Genomic DNA, 22,473 nt, shown 5'->3' with positions numbered 1-22,473 from the left:
CAAGAATACATCACTTTCACAATGGGGTTCACCAAGAAGTTGCAGTTTTATACTGCGTGCAGCCCACACAAGCTGCCATGAACCTTACTGAAGGATCCTTCCCTCAGCAGCTCAGCCCCCAACCCTACAGGGCCAGCTTCACACAAACTGGAAGTATTTCTGCAGCCCACAGTCCTGTGATGCCTGGTACGTTAAGGACACACACATCCAATTGCCCGGATAGCATGTGAGTGAGAATCTGGTGTTTTATATACACACACAGATGTAAAACTATCTATATCTCCATATATACACATCTAATCTCATAATCTGGGCCTCAAAATCTTAGTCTTCAGTGGATAATCTACATCTCACTCTGAGCCATCACCTGTAGTATGAACTGAACATGATTAGAAAAGATACCTGCACTCTAATCTAGACATTACTAAAGACTCACTGTATTAGTTTGGATTTGCAGAGTAGAATCTGACAAGTAACGTGGGGGTTTCAGACAATCAATATTTGAGTTTGCAATTCAAAACATAACCTAAAAATGAGATCAGGCAAACACAGCTATTAGCCTTTGCTTCACATGTGAAAAGCTGGAATAGTAACAAATTACATTACAAAGCATAGTAAGTAAAAAAAATTACTACCTGGTACATACTGTAGCAATGGATATTGGAATAAAATCTTTAGAGTAGCATCTAATTATTTTTCCCCAGAAAATCTGCATTACAAATGAGTCCCCCATTAATTCAGTCTCACAATTCATAAGTATAATGATTCCACTCATATATATAATTATTCTGGCACCAAATACAAACCAATGACAAAGTGAAAGGTGCTATAGAGAGTGTTTGACTGCTTTCATTTCAAGAGTGACAGGTTCTTTGGTCAAATTACAGGAGGCTCAAGGTTTTCCTGCACACAACCTGTCATTCACAGAGGATACAGTAAAATTCGTTTTGCGTTATCTTTGCCATTGCAACAATTAGTGAGAAACAGGCATGAGAATAGACACTGCCTGTCTCAAACACAGGGCTTCCCAAGCCTCTGTAGAACATGGTCACTAAGCAGTTAGCTTTGACAAAGGCACAAAGTGTATCATTTAACCAAAGCATTCACTGTAAAACTTTATATGTGTGGGAAATGAAACCCTGTACTTGCAGCTTCAATGGGGACTCAAAAATGTTAGATTATATAGATTAACTGCATAGGCTCGTTTCTTAATGCACAATTTCAGACGTGCTACAGCACTGCTAAGCCTTCTTAACCTTGCCTCACTAATTTTGTCTGTAATAAAATGAGGTAGTGTATGTAGCTTAGATGGGGACTTTTGACTGGGTTTTCCCTAATCAAATAAACTATAGGTTTTATACCTAAAAAGGATAAATACATAATATACAATTAAAAGAGATGCACACAAGGTTTGTTCTATTAATTGAACCTCAATTTCAAAATAAATGCATTTATATATTTAAGTATTCCAAATATGTACACTACATTTTTTTAATACGTAAAACCCAAAGAATTTACAGTGGTAGCAACCTTAAAAATAATTTATTTAATGACTAATCTAATTCAAATATGGAAACAATTACTTAGAGTAAGTTAGGGTCAGAAATAGGTAGTTCTTTCATAGTGTGAAAGCTAAGAGTTCGAGCATTTCACAAACCAGTTGTGATGAAGCAAACAAGTACACACTGCTCACAGAAGCCCATTAAGGGATGGAGTCACAGATGCAGACTTGCAGTTATCATTTTTATTAAAAAATATTTCTGCTGTAGTGTAGTCTCAGAACAGAGGAAAACACCAGAGGCAAACCAAAATTAGGTCTTGAAGCAGAGATAGAGGAGAAGGCAAGAGAGGCAAAGCTATATAATATTACAGAGGGAAGATGAAGGCCATTTTATTGTGTTGCTAGTAGCATTTCAAAAAAAGAAAAAAGAAAAAAGCTCACAATGGGTTTGAGTATATGTTAGGACTAGATGGAGCATAAGGCTCGTATTTCATGAGCTACAACAAAAGCAGACATAAAACACAGGGCAAGATCAGGCCTGGAAAATCATGGTTGCACAAGGGGAAAGAAAACAACACCACAAAACCTGACATAAACAACGTACAATTGATAGAACGATTTTGTCTCAGCTGTTCTCTCTGCTCCAGCACTAGTGAGATGTTGGTCATCACTGTGCCTGGCACCAAGCATTTAATGGTCAGGTCACTCACTTCACCTGGGTTCAGCAGACACCAATGCCTTACTTATGGCCAAAAAAAATAATCATCATCAATTTGGCAATAACATCTGAAAGCTGGTAAGTAACATGGGTAGTAAAGATCTAGCATAACACTAAATTTAGGTTTCAGTTAGTAGAGTAGATCTGTGCAATGTAACTTCTGAGTTCGCTGCACTTAGGAGGGTTTTTTCCATGTAGCTTTAAATCTGAAGTGACAGACTGTATCATGAGAAAGACAGCTAAAAGAAGCCAACTTTAGAAGTCACAAATTCAAAAAACACTGATGAGATTGGCAAGTGCTTCACCAAACATTTACATTAAACATGAATTGTTGTTCTGATTACATCTTAAAGCCAGTAAATGAAAAATCTTTTTTTTTCCAACAGTTACTCATCTACTAGCATTTGGTTTTTAAAGCTCAGTGTATCAGTACAAAGTATTAATCTCTCAAACACATTACTTCTACAAAAGACTACTAAAAAACATAATAGGTCATCATTAACCACACACACACAAAGAAGAGATAGGTCACATGCTCACAAAAGTTCAAAGACAAAGTTTTCTTAAAAATAATTATTATTTACGGCAGATACACACCAACTTTAACAGGTAATTACACAAAGTGTGTGGTTTTGCAACAAGATATCACTGCCCTTACTGAAGTCAGGACAAATAACCACAACTAAGCAGGAGGAATTGTGGGGATGGAGCCTGGGCCCAACACTAACCCTAGCATTTACTTTACAATTTGGAAGTAGCAAGTGCTCTGATTTCAATCGTGAAAAAGCTCAAAGTGTTTTCAGAAAGGGGGTGGATTTGTAGGTGTTATATGATCTTATCTTTCAGGGAAGGTTGCACAACCATTCTGCTATCTCATGCTGGCAGGCACGACTAGTCCACAGCAGGAGAAATATTTAAATATGCAAATTCTCACCTATGTATGTTGACAGGTTTGACAGCCAAAGTAATCTCCCAGATCTGTGACAGAGGGTAAGGCATGACTTAACGCTACTCAAACTAGTTTAAAGAGACCCAAAAATTAAATATTTGAGAGGAATAAATTGGTACTGAACAGAAGGGTGATTATGAGGTTTACTAAACGCGTTACATTGCATATATTCAAGAAACCAAAAAATATCCATAGAAAATGAGCTGAATTGACTGACCCCTAACACCAGACTGAAAATCATGTTAACTTCTCAAAACTGTACCTGGTACACGACTTCTGCCTGTACAGGAAGAGACAAAACAATAATATTCTGAATAAGGAAAATAATATTTAATTTCCAGCTCTGCTACAGGAAAGCCTGAAGTTAAGCAACTACCCCAACTAGCTGTATTAATGATACTTTAGAGCAGAGGCCAAGCAGCCCACGCAAATCTAGCTCAAGTGGCCTAAAGTTATGCCTTTAGGGTTAGCAAAAGAGAAGCAGTTACATCTACTGACAAACAGAATTTTTTTCACGGTTTAAACTAGATCACCCATGGTCTAGCATCAACTCTTTCAAAGTGGTCAGTTCTCTATATTCTTTCTAGATAGCAGTTTCCATTCCTTCATTGCTCTATAACATATTACATAGCAGTAGAATATATGCAGCTCTTCAATTGATCCCATCAAGAACCGGACAGCAACTCAATAACTTATCATAAAGCCTGGTGCCACAGAATCAGTTTAATTCCTCCAGAACCCACGCAAGGATGCTTACGTTAGCTCTGTTTCTCTTCAAAATATACCTCCTAACTTTATTTTCCAGCCAAGCATTTTTGATAAGCAGTGAGGAAAATGCTTAAGACCCCTCCTATAAGATGTCTATAACTTGTTTCTGATGAAGTAAAAATAATATGCCCTTTGCTTTTACTAGACACAGAATCACAATATCCCCATCCACTTTAACTTGAGTTTATTACTAACAAAATGCCGCAGTGGAATTAAAGCTCAAACACCAGCCAAAGGAGTAATGAGCACTGCTAGACAAACTCTAACAGTGTAGAAATAACCACAGCAATTTTACTCATACTCTACTATAAACACCAGATTTTAGATCTGATTTTAAAAAACAAAAATAACCCCACATGATCAATCATGCAAGTTGGACTTGCTACTTTAACTGCAATAAGGTACAAGACAAACTCTACGTGCACGGCAATTCTAAGCACTTTCATAGTGCCATGAGGTTGCATCTAGGGGCACTAAGCTATTCTGGTGATGCTTTCACCTCCAAAGCTTTGGAATACTTTTACCTCTAATTGTCCTTGTCAAAGAGCCTGGGGATTCATAATGCAGACTAACTAAGCTGAAGTCTTCAAGCAGCCGAAGTCCTCAAACAGTGACAGTGATGACAGCATTTTTATAGTTTGAAAAGCCCCACTTTAATTTCATAAGTGTTTTCCACAATAGATTCCTGTAGTATTAATTTATACTTAACAGAAAAGAGATCCTACACATCTGATAAAGCCACCTTCTAGGATTTTCACATCTTTTTTATTGTGTTTTCGGGTAGACATCACTGTAGAATCCAGAAGATGGGGCAAGACACAGTTCTGAACTGTTATGTCACTTCAAAACTCTACAAACATTACCTCACACACATAATTCCAACATGTATTGCTTTGGTTTTACAGTAAAGAATAGTACTCAAATGCAAGCTATAACTATGATTAAGTGCCACACTATCCAAAATTGGGGGAAAGAAACCACACAATTAAGTAGTACACAAAGAACAGTCTTTTTTAGAGCTCCACCCTGAGTTGATGGATTTTGGCTGCTTCTCATTCTGTTGCTGGCTTTTAGTGAGGTTAAGCAATCACAGTTCTCCATCTCAATTTCCTTACCTGTAAAAGGGAAGTCAAGACATTCACTCTATTTCACAATTGTTACAGCATCTGTAAGCTAAGAGACCTTCCAAGAAGTATTGTTACTATGAAATATACATTAATTATGATATATCATTGGTCTATTTATCATTGTATTAACAGAACTTGTTCCCATTTGCCTTTTAGTTACTAAGAGAACACACTGTTAACAGTCCAGCAAAAACAAAACTAAATTTTTTGGTTTTACAAAATAATGACTTTAATTTCTTCCTTTGTTTAGGAATAAAATACAACATGGGATTCCAGCAACCAAAAAAAGTAAGTTTTCAAAAGTACATAAAGACAATTGTATCCATATTCCAAGTATAGAGTATGGATATGGCTCAGATGAGGCCACTAGCCTGGGGACAAAGCAGTGAAAAAAGGAAAGATGCATTAAGGCTTTGCCATGAAGTGCAAATTTTCCTTTTAAGAAATGAATTTGATAACTATGCAACTGCAGTTTTATGAATTTTTTCTTAAACTGGATAGTGATAAAAGATACTGTAAACTTTGCATATATTATTATTCTGTATGAAACCTTACTGATCAAATTAATGTCTTGAGAGGTACTTAAAAATAGGCTACAGAAAAATACTGGTGAGATTCCTCCATCTAGTGGCTGTTTGCACACTCACACAGCAGTGCATGGCTGCGGTGGGCTGTCACGATTTCGTAGGTAATGGACAAGTGAAAAATACATCAAGGAACTGTGCAGCTGCCAGCTGTTACCCAAATGCCAGTGCCTGGTGAAATTGGTGTGATGTGATTGACATCACTCCATCTCTACAGCTCCAGCTTGACCTTTTCGATGAAGAGTTACACTTACAGAAGACACTCAAATAATGCCATCTGACTCCCAAAAACTGTAGGTTCATCATCTTTGTCATTAAAGGTGCAAGCATCTAGGAAGTCTGAATCTGATAACCTTGAAACGTCAACCACATCATGAATAAATAAGAATTTCAGCCACTCTGTAAAGGGTAATATTTAAAAATACATCTGGTATGTTGCATAGACAAAGGCTTTAATAAACCTTTGACTACCAGAAACAACCTCTGAAGATGAGCAGAGTACAAAAATCACTCCCAACAAATGAACACACAGTGTTTTGTATGATAAACTATCAGTTGTTTTCCAAGTCCACACATCATGTATCACCTCTACTACCAGAACAGCCAGTAAAACTTTAGAAGCCTGAATTCTGCAAGAACTTGCACACCTTAAAATTTGTGTTTAATAGCGATCTGAGTTTTGTATACCAGTTCTTAATATAAGAAGGCACCTACAAAATAATCCCATTTGATTTTTTTCTTCTTTTGTCATCAATGCTTTTTGCAATGAATACAATCTCTTTGAAGCTTCTTTTAATCTCATACAAATAAAGAAGGATGCGGCAAAATCTTGCAAAACAAAGCTGCGTGGTCATGAAGGTTATAAGTTACCTATGACATCAGGTTTTTTCAGCCAGAAAGACTTGTGAAATCACAAGTGTGACCCTAGTAATCCCCACACTGTACACCTTTCAATTAGTCCAGTTGAAGCCTCAAAAAGCTGGAATCAAAACTCAATAGCCTTGGTGACTATTAAGCAGGTATCCTTTATTGCAGCACTGGGCACACATTACAGTTCATTGAATCACAGAATCGTAGGAGTTGGAAGGAACCTCAAGAGATCATCTGGTCCAACTCCCCTGCCAAAGCAAGTTCTTTAGGACAGTATCTATTTTTAAAGCCAGTTTTAAAATTCTATCAGGGAGCAAATAGAAACTGAAAATCAGAAGTTTACAGTTTATAAAATCTCTAAGCAAACATTAAGTATTTTGGGTAACAAACATTCTGCATCTACAACTGCTTCCCCTGTTGAGATACTCTCTAGTGGTTCATATACCACTTCACTCCCATGCAAGTTCTCAACACAGGAATGACATGTAGTTAAACAGTGTCCAGAACCTAATTTTAGTCTGAGACATAGACATGCAGACAGAGATTTAATTCAGCTGCTTTGAGATATGGGAAATAATAGAGCACATCTGGGCTGTATGCCAAAAGTAGTATTACCAGTGAGACCCACCTGATGAAAAAGAACAGCTCCCAGAAATCCCCTATCAATAGGCCCACTTTACTTACTCTGTTTCCATGCCTAATCCCAGTCACAGATTCATTCCCACCCCTCACCACTTCTCATCAAGCCTCAATTGCTTTGTCCCAGGCTGATTTCGCTCAAGCCAACCCTTGGGGTCCCTCTCACCAACCTCACTTCTCTGCAAGGCCTCCAAGGCTCCCCCCTGCAGTTCTTTCTGCTTCCTTCTTCCCACTCTTGCTTCCTCTACATATTCACTCCAATTTTCAGACACTATAAACATTCCTTCCCTATCAGATACCTTTTGTAGAAATTTCAGAGACATCCCCAAGACAGAAGTATCTATCAGTCTGGGTGAAAGGCACCACCCAAAACACAGTAAAACCCAGTTCAGATTTGGATTTAACTAGTTGGGACTCACCTTGGGCTTTGAATTTCATGTAAGCAGAAAACAGGCTGACAGAAGTCATCACTGCAATGTAGGCACGGCACTGAGGATGTCGTTTTACAATTCTGCTGAACTCAGAGCATATGAAAGACACGTATAAAGTTGTACAAGTGGAGAGTAGTAACAAACACTCATTTACTAACACCTTTCATGTATTTTTCCCCATCAGGACTGCGTTTCCAGCAATAACCAGGAGAGAAGATTAAGAAAGAACACCGCAGACGGAGTAGCAACAGTAAAGCAGAGCACTTCGTTACATCTATCTGAAAATGTGCCCACTAAGCTTCAAAGCACAGACAGAAGGCAAAGCAACATAATGTTTGCTATGAAAGATCAACAGAAAGGGGAAGAAATTAATTCCATCAGGCTCCATAAACGGAGGAGGAGATTTCTAATTAAAAAGAGCCCAATTCTGATTTCCATGAACAGCTCCATTCTCAACCTGCCCACACTTAAATCTGAGGATAGAAACAACAGCAAGTGGAAAAGTCTCTATCAGATCCAAAAGGAAAGAAAGCAGATTATGAGGGAAACTTGTTCTAAATACAAGAGTAATAGCAGAAGAATAATCACTCCTTATCACGTTTCCAGAATATTTGTAGAAGATAAATATAGAGTTTTATACTGTGAAGTACCAAAAGCTGGCTGCTCTAACTGGAAACGGGTGCTCATGGTTCTTAATGGGCTGGCTTCTTCCACAAAAGATATACAGCACAACACAGTGCACTATGGCAACTACTTAAAAAGACTGGATGGGTTTGATCACAAAGGAATTTATCATAGGCTCAACACTTACACAAAGATGCTTTTTATTCGTGAACCTTTTGAAAAGCTGGTATCTGCATTTCGGGACAAGTTTGAACATCCAAACAATTACTACCACCCGGTGTTTGGAAAAGCCATCATTTCCAGGTACCGCGTCAACGCCACCAAAGAAGCTTTAAGGACAGGCTCTGGAGTCAAATTTAAAGAGTTCATTCAATATCTCCTGGATGTACATAGGCCAGTGGGTATGGATATCCACTGGGATCATGTCAACAGGCTTTGCAGCCCATGTTTAATAGACTATGACTTTGTTGGGAAATTTGAAAGCATGGAAGAAGATGCAAACTTTTTCCTGCACTTAATTGGTGCTCCACAAAATTTAACCTTTCCCAAGTTTAAGGACAGGCACTCCAATGAAGAAAGAACTACCACTAAAATTACACAGCAGTATTTTGCACAGCTTTCTCCTTCTCAGCGACAACGAAGCTATGACTTTTACTATATGGATTATTTGATGTTTAACTACTCAAAACCTTTTGAAGATTTATATTGATTTGAGAGCTGAGACGTTTCAGCCGTATCAGTGGAATTGCATAACAAACCCAGGTGACTTCTGTTTGTATATACTTGTCTGTTAGTAAACAATCAGTTGAAAAGCAGGAAAAAACCCAAAACAGAACATAAACGGCTAGTGATGTTTACACCTTCACCTTAATTGCCTCCTTTTTCAAATTGTATTTTTTCTATAATTTCTCCATAATAAGTGTATGTACATATACGTATAATATGTCAGGGCTCCCAAATAAAGCACATAATTTTCCATGGTAGCGTGGCCTGTGTTTGCACTATGAGAACAGTTTGAAACTGAGGAAATACAGCTAAGAATTCCACAGTATTCCAAGCTCTTTACTACTCAGAAAGTAAGTCTGAAAGTGAGAGAGAGCAAAAAAACCAGTACACTGTGTAATATCTCTAGTTCATTGAAATCTGCAACACATGAAGCCCTGTGCTAAACAGTTTAAATAACACACGTTTGAAGTTGGTCAGGGATTGTTATTTCCTGATAGAGAGGAAAAGTCCATCATGTGTACATGAAATATACAGTGGTGAAAACAACCAATACTTAATGACCATGTGAGTGCAGTATTAAACCAGATGTTGCAATTCAGTGTACGGATGTTTTCTTCCCCTTCAATATTCCCCTTATGGCACATTCATCTGCAAAAAGATAAAATTCAAGGGAATATTTGCATCTTTATAAACATTATTAGGATTCTTTTAATCCTTTGCATTAACATAAATCTCTGGTTTAATCTTCATAGTCATCAGGAATATCAAATCTTTCCTTCATAATAACAAGCAAGAACAAATGCAACTTCCTGCCCATCAGGGTAGTTCTTTTCATTGCTGCAAACAATTTGCACATTTATTTCAGTAACAATTACATATGACTTAACACACAAAAAATATTCCAGGTGTTTTGGTCCAATTCAGTTTCTGTACTCCAGAGGACTTCTCTTCATCACTACCAGAAATCTCCTGGGAGAATCAAATACTAGACCTTCCACTGGTTTTGTAAGTCTTCAAACTAATTCTGTAGACAGTATCTTCGTTTGCATGTCATTTCACCACTTGAAATGATAACAGTTAAATTGGCCATATTGGAACGAGTCTCAAACTATCACAATACCAAACTTGAACTCCACAGTAAATTCTAGAGTTTGTATTTCACAACCAAGAATTCCTCCACAACTGACACTGTACAAGTGCATAAACAGCTAAGAATAGACACCTGTAATAGGGAAAAAGTTGTTTGAAAACACCTTGTATTAAAAACTTCACTGACAATTACTTCACAGATGTCTGGCATCAGAATTTTTTTTGTTCAGAGAAAAGTGTTTCGCATTAAAAGTTATCATTGCCTATCTGCCCAAGCTCATTGCTGCCTTGCTGCTGTATCTAACCACCTATCCACCCCCTCAGATACTTGTTGATCACATGACTAAGGAACAAACCTTTTTATCCAAAGTAATTTTTCAGTTAGACCCATTCAGATCAGCAGTAACAGCCTGGGGCTTTGTTGTGGCTTAACCCCAGCCAACAGCTAAACCCCACATAGCTCCTCACTCACTCCCTTATGGTGGGATTGGAGAGAGAATCACAAGAGTAAAAGTGAGAAGACTCGTGGGTTGAGATACAGTTTATTAAGCAAAGCAAAAGCCACACAAGTAAAACACAGAATTCATTCCCCACTTTCCATGGACATGCAGGTGTTCAGCCATCTCCAGGACAGCAGGGCTCCATCACACATAACAGTAACTTGGCAAGTCAAATGCCATCACTCTAAAAGGTGCTCCCTTCCTCCTCTTTCCCCCAGCTTTTATTGCTGGGCATGATGCAATACAGTATGGGATATCCCTTGGACCATCTGGGGTCAGCCATCCCAGCTGTGTCCTCTCCCAACATCTTGTGCCTCCCCAACCTACTCACTGATGGGGTGAGAGGCAGGAAAGGTCTCAGCTCTGTCAGCTCTGCTGAGCACTAACACACACAGTCCTGTGCTATCAACGTTGGTTTCAGCACAAGTCCAAACACAACCCTATACCAGCTGCTATGAAGAAAATTAATTCTATGCCAGCCCAAACCAGCACAGGGCTATTCACCTGGGCTGCTCTGCCAACATGTAAGTGTGGCAGATAACATCACTAAACAGGTCACACTCAGGAGCATCCAGAAGAAAACAAGGCATATTAATGACACCCTAGCATAGGTAGAGGAGAACATTGGTACATTGATTCTGAGTGTGGTGAGCTTTATCAGGGAAGGGGGTTGAGACTGCATAGTCAAGACCACCACTAGGAAATTGAGTTATGGCATCCTTGGCATTTATTTAATGATATCAAATGCTGTAAGTGAAGATACTCTAACAGATGCAGTTGATTTTCCTGTAGTTACAGAAACCACAGATAGTCACCAACACAAGGAAAGGATGTAATGGATACTAGAGACTTCATAGCTTCTTTTTCAAGGTCTGATCTCACAAACAGGTCAGTGTACCAGAGCATGATGTGTTATTACTGCTCCTGCAGACTAGTGCTGAACTCAAGTCAGTAGATGAACCTCCACTGAGAGGAATCTCAATTCAGCTTTATTGCAGCAGAGGAGAACATACAGACTCAGAGGTTAGGTCTGTGATGCAACCAGAGTAAAACCAGGTATCATTTCTATTCAGACCTCTGCTAGTTTTAGAAAGCTCTAAGGGAAAGATTAAAGAACTTAATCCTACAGCTAGACTCACATTGAAGACCTGACTTTCTCCTTCCTCACCTCGGTTCCTTTTCAGCTCAATCTACATATACATATAAATTGATAGAACAACAAGGTCATGCTTACATTTGAAAAACTTTGTTGGTACTGATACAGTCAAATAAAGTGTTCACTGTATTAGTGGAAAAAAATACCAGCAAAATTGAATTTCTGATTGCACTGAAGTGGTGTTTTCCTACCGCTATCCTCCCCTAAATCTATTTTAATTAAAAAGCTTTACTACTCTAATAAAAGCTAATGACAGGGGAATAACATTTTAATGACAAATGAAGATGAAGACTCTGGTAGGTTTTTATTTTGTCTGGAGTAACAAGCACTCAAAAACCACTAAATAAATGAATTGCATATTTATGACAAGCTGTATGTGGCACAGCAGCATTCGGTTTACAGTGTCTCAAGGAAGACAGAAGTATTCTTCTAAATTCTTAAAGACACTTAATACTGGCTAGTTGCATTAATTTGGCTTTGGTACTTTTATCACTTACTCCCTGACTAGTAGAAATAAAGCAAGAAGTGTTTTTTTTAAATTCAGATCAAATAAAGATGTTATTTTAGAGCCAGAAGAGATACATTAAAACAAAACAGAGATACTCAAAACACAACAAACAAAAAGCTAAGGCAACAGACAACTAATATTTTCACAATCAAATGCTTAAATAAAATGTTTTATTTTTCAGCCTGCTGTTGGCCCTGTGGATTATCTTGTCCTTTTTACTCCACATGTAAAATCTTGACATTAATTTTTGTTAATGTAATTGCACTTTTTTCCAGTTTTTCATTCTGAATTTTTTCCATATTTCATCCCTCTCCTCACATAGAATTCAATTTCATATGGAAAATGGAAATTCAAGGCTTTGTACAAAAAACTCATTTTTAGACAAACAGCCTTGCTCAGAGGCCAGCTGAGGTAAACATTGCTATAGTTAGCCACAGTTACTCCATCAATCTGATTGTGGGTTGTTGGGGTTTTTTAATTCTTCTTGATACATCTTTGGTAAAAGGTAAGTTTTGTTACTACTGGACTGTTTACAGAACTGTACTCACAGGACTCACCTTAAAAGTCTTTTATTATTTTTACTCTAAATCATTTTCTGCCCTCTCTACTCACAACTCTGAGTGTGTTACAACTTTGTCCAACCCAGAGCTAACAACTACATATAGCTCATGGGCAAACAAACTGCCCCAGCATCTTCCATCCCCACTCAGGTTAAACAGACCTACCTCTCAGCTTCATAAATCCATTCTTAGGTTGCTCCCAGTACTGGATATATTTCATCTGATTCTAGCTGGGGCAGCTCTCAATTACTTCTAATATACTGACAACTTGTAAAATCTGTATTTCCCATTCTGAGATTTAAGTGAATAGCATATTCAGAGTAAAATGTTCACAATAACAATTTCAGAGTAAGGACCCAGAAGGCCAACAGCATCCTGGGCTGCATCAAAGGAAGTGTGGCCAGCATATTAAGAGGTGATTCTGCCCCTCTACTCTGCTCTGGTGAGACCTCACCTGGAGTGCTATGTCCAGCTTTGGAGCCCCCAACATAAGGACATGGACCTGTTGGAGCATGTCCAGAGAAGGGCCATAAAAATGATCAAAGGACTGGAGCACCTCTCCTGCGAAGAAGATAGACTGAGAGAGTTGGGCTTGTTCAGCTTGGAGAATAGAAGGCTCTGAGGACACCTCACAGAGACCTTCCAGTACCTGAAAGGTGCCTATAAGGAAGCTGGGGAAGAACTGATTACAAGGGCATGTAGCATTACGACAGGGTAGATTTAGGTTGGATATTAGGAAAAAGTTCTTCAATATGAGGGTAATAGAACACTGGCACAGGTTGTCCAGAGACGTAGTGGAGGCCCCATCCCTGAAGATATTCAAAATTAGGCTTGATGAGGCTCTGAGTGACCTGATCTAGTGAAGATGTGCCGCTTACTGCTGGGAGGTTGGATTAGATGACCTCCAAAGGTCTCTTCCAACCTTACACATTCTATGATTCTATGACCCAGCTAAAGCAGCCACAGAAGTCGAAGGCACTGAAACACTAACAGATCAGAATCTTAGCCCTTATGTCTCAAAAGCAGTCTAAAGCCTAAAACAGGAAAGGGAAAAAAGGGATTAATTCAGTACTGTCAGCTTATGGGGGTTTAGGCTTCTAAAAAACAGTAGAAGCAAGAGCATGCCTATCACAATCCATGTCCTCACATGCGTGAAGATTGACAAGAAATCCGTGTTAATGGCATTATACATACTAAGATCTCTATTAACATCAAGTTTTTAATACAGGAACTCAGAAATGCATGGTGGGACATAATCCCACATAGAATAGGAAAATTCATACAAGGAGTATGAAAATATATTCTATAGAGTTCTGTATGATCTATAAGCATTGGATTTTTTTAAATAGTTATTCTTGGTTTCTTTGTACAGTAATACAACTTAATTAGGCTAACAAACAATATCACCTTGCCTGAAATTCCCAGAGAAAAAACAGTTGTTTCTTTGTTGTTGTTTTACTTATTATAGCTTTATTATCAACACAAGTCGCTTTAAATCACTGAATTGACAGATACTCTTTTTCTGCCTCCAACAAGAAATCACACAGGTAGGTGGGTATAAGTCCAGCCAACCATTTGGAAGCAAAATATAACTGCCCAAGTCTTGGCCTCATCTGTTCATTTTAACTTCAACAACACCAGAACAACAGCATCTGCATGCAGCGGTAGTTTGTTTTCAGAACACAGCATGGGAGGCAAGGCAGAGCACAGCCACAGTTTGAACTGATACTGCTTCAAGGGATTGGCATTGTTATTTGTGGTGACTTCAAAGCCTCAGCATGCACCTGCACATGCTCTTGGACAACGACTTGGGAGGTGTCCCAAGCTTCATATGGCAAAACACATTTAACTGGTTTTCATCCAGAGACAGCTACTGGTTAAGAAGGGTCAGCAATTTTCTTAGCTTTCATCAACAGAGCCTAGCAGACAGAAAATAAACACCTCTAGCGGCTTCCAGCATGCTACTGCTCTAGGAATGCACCAAAGTACAAGAACGAGTGAGATTTTACATTAGCTATACCAGTAACAACTGATACTTACCACTGGTAAGTTACTTCTGCCAAGCTTTCTCAGAACCATCCATTCAAACAGAGGTGTTCAGAACTAAATGTGCAGTTAAGTCTCAGAAGGAATTAAGTTTTAAGAATGGCAGGCATCCACCTGTCCACACTTCAATCCAAAATAGAAGCATTACATACAGTGCATTGCTTGAGTGGTAAGTGCAAGACAGTACAGAATGGGAAAATGGATATAATTAAGCCTTGCTCATCACCACTAAGCTATTTGATTAACATATTATGAAGTAACTGATACAGTTAGTTGTGACTCATGGTAGAGAATAAAAATAATGTTTGCTTTATGACTAGTCTAATAGAAACATTCAGCTTTGTGAAAATATTTTCTGGTCTGGTTTAATGAAGAACTCCAAATATTTAGTTAAAATAACACTTTGGAAAGTTATCTGCATATATACAGCTCAGTGGACAATTAATTTGCACATAGCAAGAAGCCTATGTACATAACACTTTCTATGTGTCCAGGTCTTTCAAGGATCATTTTCCAGACCATCTGTACCACAGTGCTTTTTACCCAGCAGCATGACTAAGTCTTTTTCAAATTCTGCAATCCATTGCCACTTTTGCCACCAACTTCTTTAACTGAAGACACACATTTAACACAATGCAGTGGAGGTCAAGTTTTCCATTATGTGCCCACCTTGAATGAGACTTGAATTCTTCTATTTAAATTCAGTTACAGTAGCACAGGCCCTATGCTTCACATTCAGCTTCATAGGACTCTATCAGTGATCTTTTCTAACAGTGTCATCCTTTTTTCCTGGAGCTTAAAATTATGCTGTCAAGTTTTGAAAAATGAAAGAGGCTTTCACAGTCCAACTTTTCCACAGTTATTTTCCCAGTCTGGGATCTCTGTCCAGATTTATTTTCACTCAATACAGGAAATTTCCTCTCAACATATCCAAACATAAGTAATGTCACCAGCTGCAAAAGGTGTTAAGATTACGTTCAAGCAGAGGAAACGGCAGGATGGGAAGCAATGGCCTTAGGCAGCTGCACTAAGAGCTTGTCCCAATCCATTAAACACTAGTGGAGGTGGCTTCCTTCCTAAGAAATGAAAGCTCCGGGCTACAGTTCACCTTCAAATTCATGGATACAGACTAATGTACATTATGATCACAAGTAACAGTTATTTTATCTTTGTTTTAAGTGTTCATCCAGTCAGTATAACCCTTTCTGGGTACCATGATGTCATGACAGAAGTCATGAGAAGGCAATGCCAGCCTACATATAGATAATATACACTGAAGACCACAGGGCACAGTTTAATCTCTCTGTTCGCACGAGGCATTAAATAGCTGACCTGTTTCTACAGTATTCATTCACAACAGTTCTCCTGCACCTACCAGTAGTCAGGTATGCAAATGCTTAGGGCAGGTAACTGGGAGATATGGCCTACTATTTATCTGTTTGGGGTCTGATCCCTTAGAATTGCTCTGCTTATCTTTCCCCATCTCAGGTGTGGCAGAAAACTCAAGAATTACAGTCTTTAGTGTTTTTCATTGCATTTCATTTACTGATGTCAAATTCATTTTTAATTTGTCTATAGAAATGTATAATGGAACAAGGTTTAGTCTTATTTCCCATACACACACCACCAATATCTTCTTTTATATCAGCTTTTTTTATAACCAAAAAAGCCACAGTCGCTCCAGCACAAGTAATCTGCCCAATAAAACAGACAATGTGATACAATAAGAGGTTACAATATTTATATAGTCTCAAATATTTCTCCACTGAAATCCATAGAGACATGAATCCTGCTCAAGTGACACACTGTGTACTCATCAAGGTGATACTGCCTTTATAAATCAGGTATACCATGACCATTTCAAGCAGTGTGGAAAGTGTGGCAGACGTAATAAGAGAGGTTATGAAGCTGACAATTTACCCATTTATCTGTGCAAAAGAGAGTTTCTTTTTTATTAACTAAAATAAATCTGAGAACTTCATTAGATCATCTCACCAAATCTGAACATCGGGTTTATATTGTAACAGTCTACAAAGCACATGGCGTCTGGTAATGATCAGAAGCATTTTACCTTGAAGGTCTTTCATAGGGATTTTCAAAATTACCTTTTCAGAATATAAAGCTAAGCCTGCCATATTTGACCAAAATACACAGCTTATAAACTCTCAAGAATGAACATGTGCAGAAGTAGTACCAGTTTTAGAAAATTTCACAAGGTACAATCCTGAAACTCCTGGAATATATCCAGCTACAGAAAGGAGGAGAGGCAAATGATAGAACAATGAAATTCCATTATATCATGTTACAACACAATCACTACATATTTTTCCTTTTACTTTTTCACCACTGGCTCCAAGATAGCATCATGACAACACATGCCTAATCTTAATTGAAGCTCTGGAGTAACTTCAATAGTAAGCTGCTGGTGTGCTCAACTAAAGCTGAGCAAGGTAATGGTGGAGAGTGTATAAAAAAAGGTCATTTGATCAATGCCTAAATGACAGCAAGTTTAGTGTACTTATAACAGTCAAGCTAAACAGGCCCCAGACAGCCTTGATTGCACAGGACAGCCCAGCAGAATCAATAGCAAAAAAATCACACTCTCATCTTTGATTAGCAAGACAATATTGAAGACAAATTTGAGTCATGACAGAGCTGGTACATACTTTAAAGTGGTAACCTTCTGATGAAATGGATTTCCAAGTCAATCTGTTTTCATTGGTATCTGGACATCTGATTAAGTTAGAGCTTTGTATTGACTTAATCTAGTGACAAATGAGTTAGTTGAATTGGAGAAGTTTAGTTGAACCCTTGCCCCCTCCCAGAGAAAATGCATTTTCCATTATTCTGCACAGTTGCATTGCCCAGTGAAGTCCCAAATAGCATATAGAACCATGGAATTGTCTTTGATAGAAGGGACCCATTAGATCAAGTCCAACCATCATGCTAACCTGCCAACCAACACCAAACTATGTGCCCAAATACCATATCTAATTGTCTTTTAAATAACCCCACCACTTCCCTGGGCAGCCGGTTCCAATGCTTAACAACTCTCTCTGTGAAGCAGCTTTTCCTAATAGCCAATCTAAACCTCCCCAGCATATACTTAATGCCATTTCCTCTTGTCCTATCACTTACAACCTCCTGATGTCACCTCTTTCCCTTCTCCCTACTACTCACCTTTCTAAACAAGTAAAACCCAGAAACACAATAAAGAGGTATCTGACAAGCAAGGCAGCCTGGAGTAACACCTTCCAAAATCCTGAGTTTCCCAATCCAACTGACTTTAAAGGTGTTGTCTCTTCTGTACCATTTCTGCAGTAAAAAGGAAGCACTGACATGCCTTGCTGTTTAAGGAGCACTGCCAACTCACAAGCCACACTGACTTTGTAGCAAGCTGTGTGTGTTCAAATCTCTAATGTATCTTACTCCATTTTTCCTGTCTTCAATACAGAGCCTATAACATAGCCCTGTAGACTATCTGCAACTAGACTAGTTTCAAACCAGACGTGTCCAGTCTCCTATCCCTCTCAAAACATCCATAAAGAAATAGGACTAGGGAGAAACTACACTGCCCTACCCAAGTAGTAATCTGGTTTCAAACAGTCTGAATCTTCTCCTCACTTTTGAAAATACAACTGCATCTGGACTAACACCTACCAAAAGGTTTAGCTCTTGGCATAAATATCATTATGTGAAATACAGAGATCTGCCAGTTTCGAAATTTAGAGCTCAAAATTCACATTCTTCCCAAGAGCAATTAAAATCTGCAGATATACTCAAGCCTCACCAATCCAAGTCTGTGGAAGAAATGCTAATACAAATTCAAGCATATACATCCGCACTTCAGTTCTGCCTTCATTGACTGTTTGATTGGTAATTAAGGCATATATTTGGTTCCAGAGATATAGAAAAAACCTCAAATCCCAAAGGAAGCCATCGAATCTGAGCCCAAGGTTATTAATCATACTGTCTCTAATTGTATATAAAGTATCTTTACTCCCTCAAAAATGTTTTTTCTGATATTATGGGATTTAAATATGTCATAATATTCTGGATATCTTGATTAGATCTCCTTTAATATACTGCCTCCGAATAATTTGTAATTTATTTAACACCACCATAAATCTCACAGAAATGAAGAACTCTTACTAATCATTAAGATTAAGCAGAAATTTTAGCCTGACTAGACTAGCAACAAAATTTGATAAGGAGATTTTTTTTTCCTTAAACAGTGCCTTTTGCTGTCATCTTATAATTAAAGTTTCAACCAAGGTCCCACTAGGCCGATAACTGATTCCCCCTGTGAATCAGACAGACCCTCAAGTCTTCACATTTTCAGAGTTAAGCCTCATTGGTAACTAGCATCTGGGAAGGTTTTGACTAAATCAAGCAAGAGCTCACTAAGATTAAAAGCCTAATGAATTTTGCTCCTCATTGACATTTAAAACATTTTTTTCTCCATCGTTGCCCTGATCCATCCAGCAAGATCACAGGCCCTCACCAAACACCACACAGGTTACTTTACATGGTTGATTACAATAGAAGACTGGCATCTATAGCCATTACATCCTATGTGGAGCTAGATAGTCAAAGTACATTGAAACTTACTGTATATTCAGTGGTCCCTCAAGATTAGGGCATAAAAAAATTAAAAAAAAAAAAATCAGTGCAGTGAAAGTCAGGAAAGGCACAGGTTCTGTGCCAAGCAGAAAGACAGATACAGGGTAAAAGGAAAGGAGAAACTACCCAGAACTCCCGGACAGAAGAGCTACTGACTGGGGAAAAGCACTACAGGATCTGCCCAATGCGGATTACACTACTTGGGCAGCTGGGCCAGGACTGGTCCTGCAGTGGAGCTGCTTTATATGTATTCTTCCATGACAGATTTCATTGTGACAATTCTTATCTTTGACAAGGTAGTTTGAGCTCAAAAGTCTCAAACCTAGCTAGGGGCACCAAAGCAAGAGCTATCCCAGCAAGAAACTACTTGTTTCTCTACAGCTAGAACATTGCTTTGAAAAAGCATCAGCATCACCGTCCCCCACCATGCCCCTCAAGTACAGAAGTTCTTATGCACCACACAGCATTTCACACTGAGCATCAGTGAAAGGGTCAGCAGAGTTTTGCAAATGGCCACAAATGGTTCAAGGCCACTTGAGCGACCAATGTATTGTAAACAAGAAAATGATCACACAAATTAAGTATCCAAACTATTGCTTGGACTTGAACTGCCATCAATCCTCTGCAAGACACTATGAATGGATGCATGGGAAGTCTGTTTTCTTAACTTAAGGATCACTGCTTCATGAGACCGATTAAAAGCACTGGCAATTAGTCACAACAGCAACAAGATACACTCCAGTAGAAAGTCACCTAGTACAGAGTTCTGTTCAACCACTAATGTTTTCAAGTGCCACATAAATCCAGTTTAGAACAGTAAGAATCACTGAATCACACAGGGAAAGAACAAACCAAACCTTCATTATCTTGCAATAGGAGGTACCTACTCAAACCTCCAGGATGCATCTCTCAAAATGCATTACTATCTTCCTGCTGCAGTCTTTTACCCTTCTGCCATTCAACTTTGTGAAGCAAAAGGCACATCTGAAATAAGAACCAGAAAATGCACCTTGCAAATTAAGCTATTCTATTTATCCACATAGAACTTACCACACTGTAAGACAACTACTACTGCCTTAGCATGCTCCCCTATCATTTTCATCTAATAGGTGCCATACTCTTTAGTGTCTCCTCCTTTACCTTGTTGTGATGCTAATAACTGTTTGTTTCCCCTCAGCCACAGACTGTTTAAATATCTGTCTTAGAGGAAGTAGCCTCTTCCTTTGAAAACTGGAAACATTAGTTTGCATCTCAAGCAATAGTAATATCAAGTTTAAAAAGAAATTGAAAAAAGAACTTACCCTTCATAAGCTTTCCCAGTGGTTTTGAAGATCTGGCAGCTGCCCAAGAGGGAAAAATTGTCCCAATAATAGAAGCTATACTGCTGGAAAATATCATTTTTAAAACTGTTGATCATTAGCGAAACACCATAGATCGGGATCTTTTTAACCAGCAGCAGTAGAGTAACTTGAGAGGGTGACTGAAGCCAGGGAACAGAGTTTTCCCCATAATTACTGAAAAATGAAACTAATTTCTTTTCACCCTGGCTGGCTTTCACCTCTTGCCAGCAGCATTAATGTAGAATAGGGATGTTAATAATGAGGATAGTAGGAACTGGAAGTGTTTTAAGATTTAAAGGCTGACTTTTTAATGGTGTTCATGTGTAGTGTAGCATGCCATATAATTAATACAACTCCTTTTTGCCAATTCAAAAGTGTGTTCTCTACACAGAGCTACAGTTCTGATATTATTTAGGGCAACACTTGGCCCTTTTGCATCCTCTTATCTCTGATCATTAAGTACTCTGGATGAAGTTACAGTAGTACAACCCATTTTGTAAAGTCTTTTACTGTCCAAAAATAATATAGCTAGATCCACGGGATCTTCTATGCACTCCACCCCACCTAATAAATAGGAAGACTGACTGCAAAAGTATTCAATAGAAGTGGACATAGTAAACCTTTCCTACCTTCCCCCAAGCACTGCCTACATTTCTTGTGCTGCTCTCACTCTAACTTTAAGAAAACTAGCTGGGATATGAACAAAACTGGAGCATAACAAGGCCCTAGCACAGAAAGCACATAATTAATGAAAAAAACTATCACATTCTTGGGCTGCTTACATTAAACATGAAGGTGTCCAGATTTCCGAGGTACTTGCAATCTGCAGGAGCTACACTGGATTACCTGTTCCTGTGGCAACCCTCCCTCAAGTACACAGGTTTTCAAACCTGCATAAAGACTGGCAGTTTCACCAAGTCTCTTCTAAAAGTCAACTGGTTTGAGTCACAGCAACCCTTCACCCCTTCCTATGTTTTCTTGTAAGAACAAACAAAACACCCTCAGAAATACACACCTGGAAGACCAAGTTTTCAACATTCTGTATTTCTCCTCAATTGCTCTGAAGTCAGATTTGAAGAAAACCTCCAGTTTCACAGCTTTCTTGGGGGTTTAGGAGGAACAGATGACACAATGGGTAGAGGAAACAGGGCCACAGGACATAAACTTCTCCAAACTTCTACACACCTACACTGCACAATCAAACTAAGATTAATGACAAGCCAGAAAGCCTTCTCCCCCTGACCCTCAGATTTTAACCTTTGTTCCAGCTCCCAGAACATTCAGGAAAGCCCACGCACTGACCAAAATAATAAAACTTTTGTGCCTTTTAATCAAAGGAAGTGTTGTTGGACAGCTTCTATTTACCCTTCCATAACTACATTACTTCAAAAGATGGAAGTATTCTTTCCTAATGATGACAGTCTTGCCACTGTCTGCTCACCTGATCTCATATATTCACCTGTAGACTTTAGTCTCAAAATATTTTAATCTATAAATGTTTTCATGCACTGTTTAAATATTGTCCTATGTAGAACAAAAATAGCACAAACTTAACTTCATGACATTGGAAGACAGGAAAGAAAAATCCCATAAAATCCTTGAGGAATATAAATATGTTGTATAACAGCAGCACCAAACCCCTAAGTATCTAGTAACAGCAAGGTCAACAGGACAAAGTTTCTGGAAGTGAGCTAGGAGTTTCACCTTTCCCATT

At 38.5% G+C, this 22,473-nt stretch overlaps 1 protein-coding gene across 1 annotated transcript in view; it reads left to right on the top strand.

Moving 5' to 3' along the window:
- Window positions 1-8,920, top strand: part of CHST8 (carbohydrate sulfotransferase 8) — a gene marked incomplete at both ends in the record, with an annotated part of 134,945 nt that extends 126,025 nt beyond the window's left edge. Inside the window, 2 exons of the mRNA XM_084270231.1 lie at window positions 5,314-5,351; window positions 7,772-8,920. Coding sequence (XP_084126357.1) covers window positions 5,314-5,351; window positions 7,772-8,920 — 1,187 coding nt within the window. The remainder of the gene's footprint in view (window positions 1-5,313; window positions 5,352-7,771) is intronic.
- Window positions 8,921-22,473: the final 13,553 nt, after the last annotated feature.

This window comes from Gallinula chloropus (genome assembly GCF_964237585.1).
Source record: "Gallinula chloropus genome assembly, chromosome: 13".
Taxonomy (NCBI): domain Eukaryota; kingdom Metazoa; phylum Chordata; class Aves; order Gruiformes; family Rallidae; genus Gallinula; species Gallinula chloropus.
The sequence above is the reverse complement of the archived record's forward strand: the minus strand, read 5'-3'. Positions and strand labels throughout refer to the sequence as shown.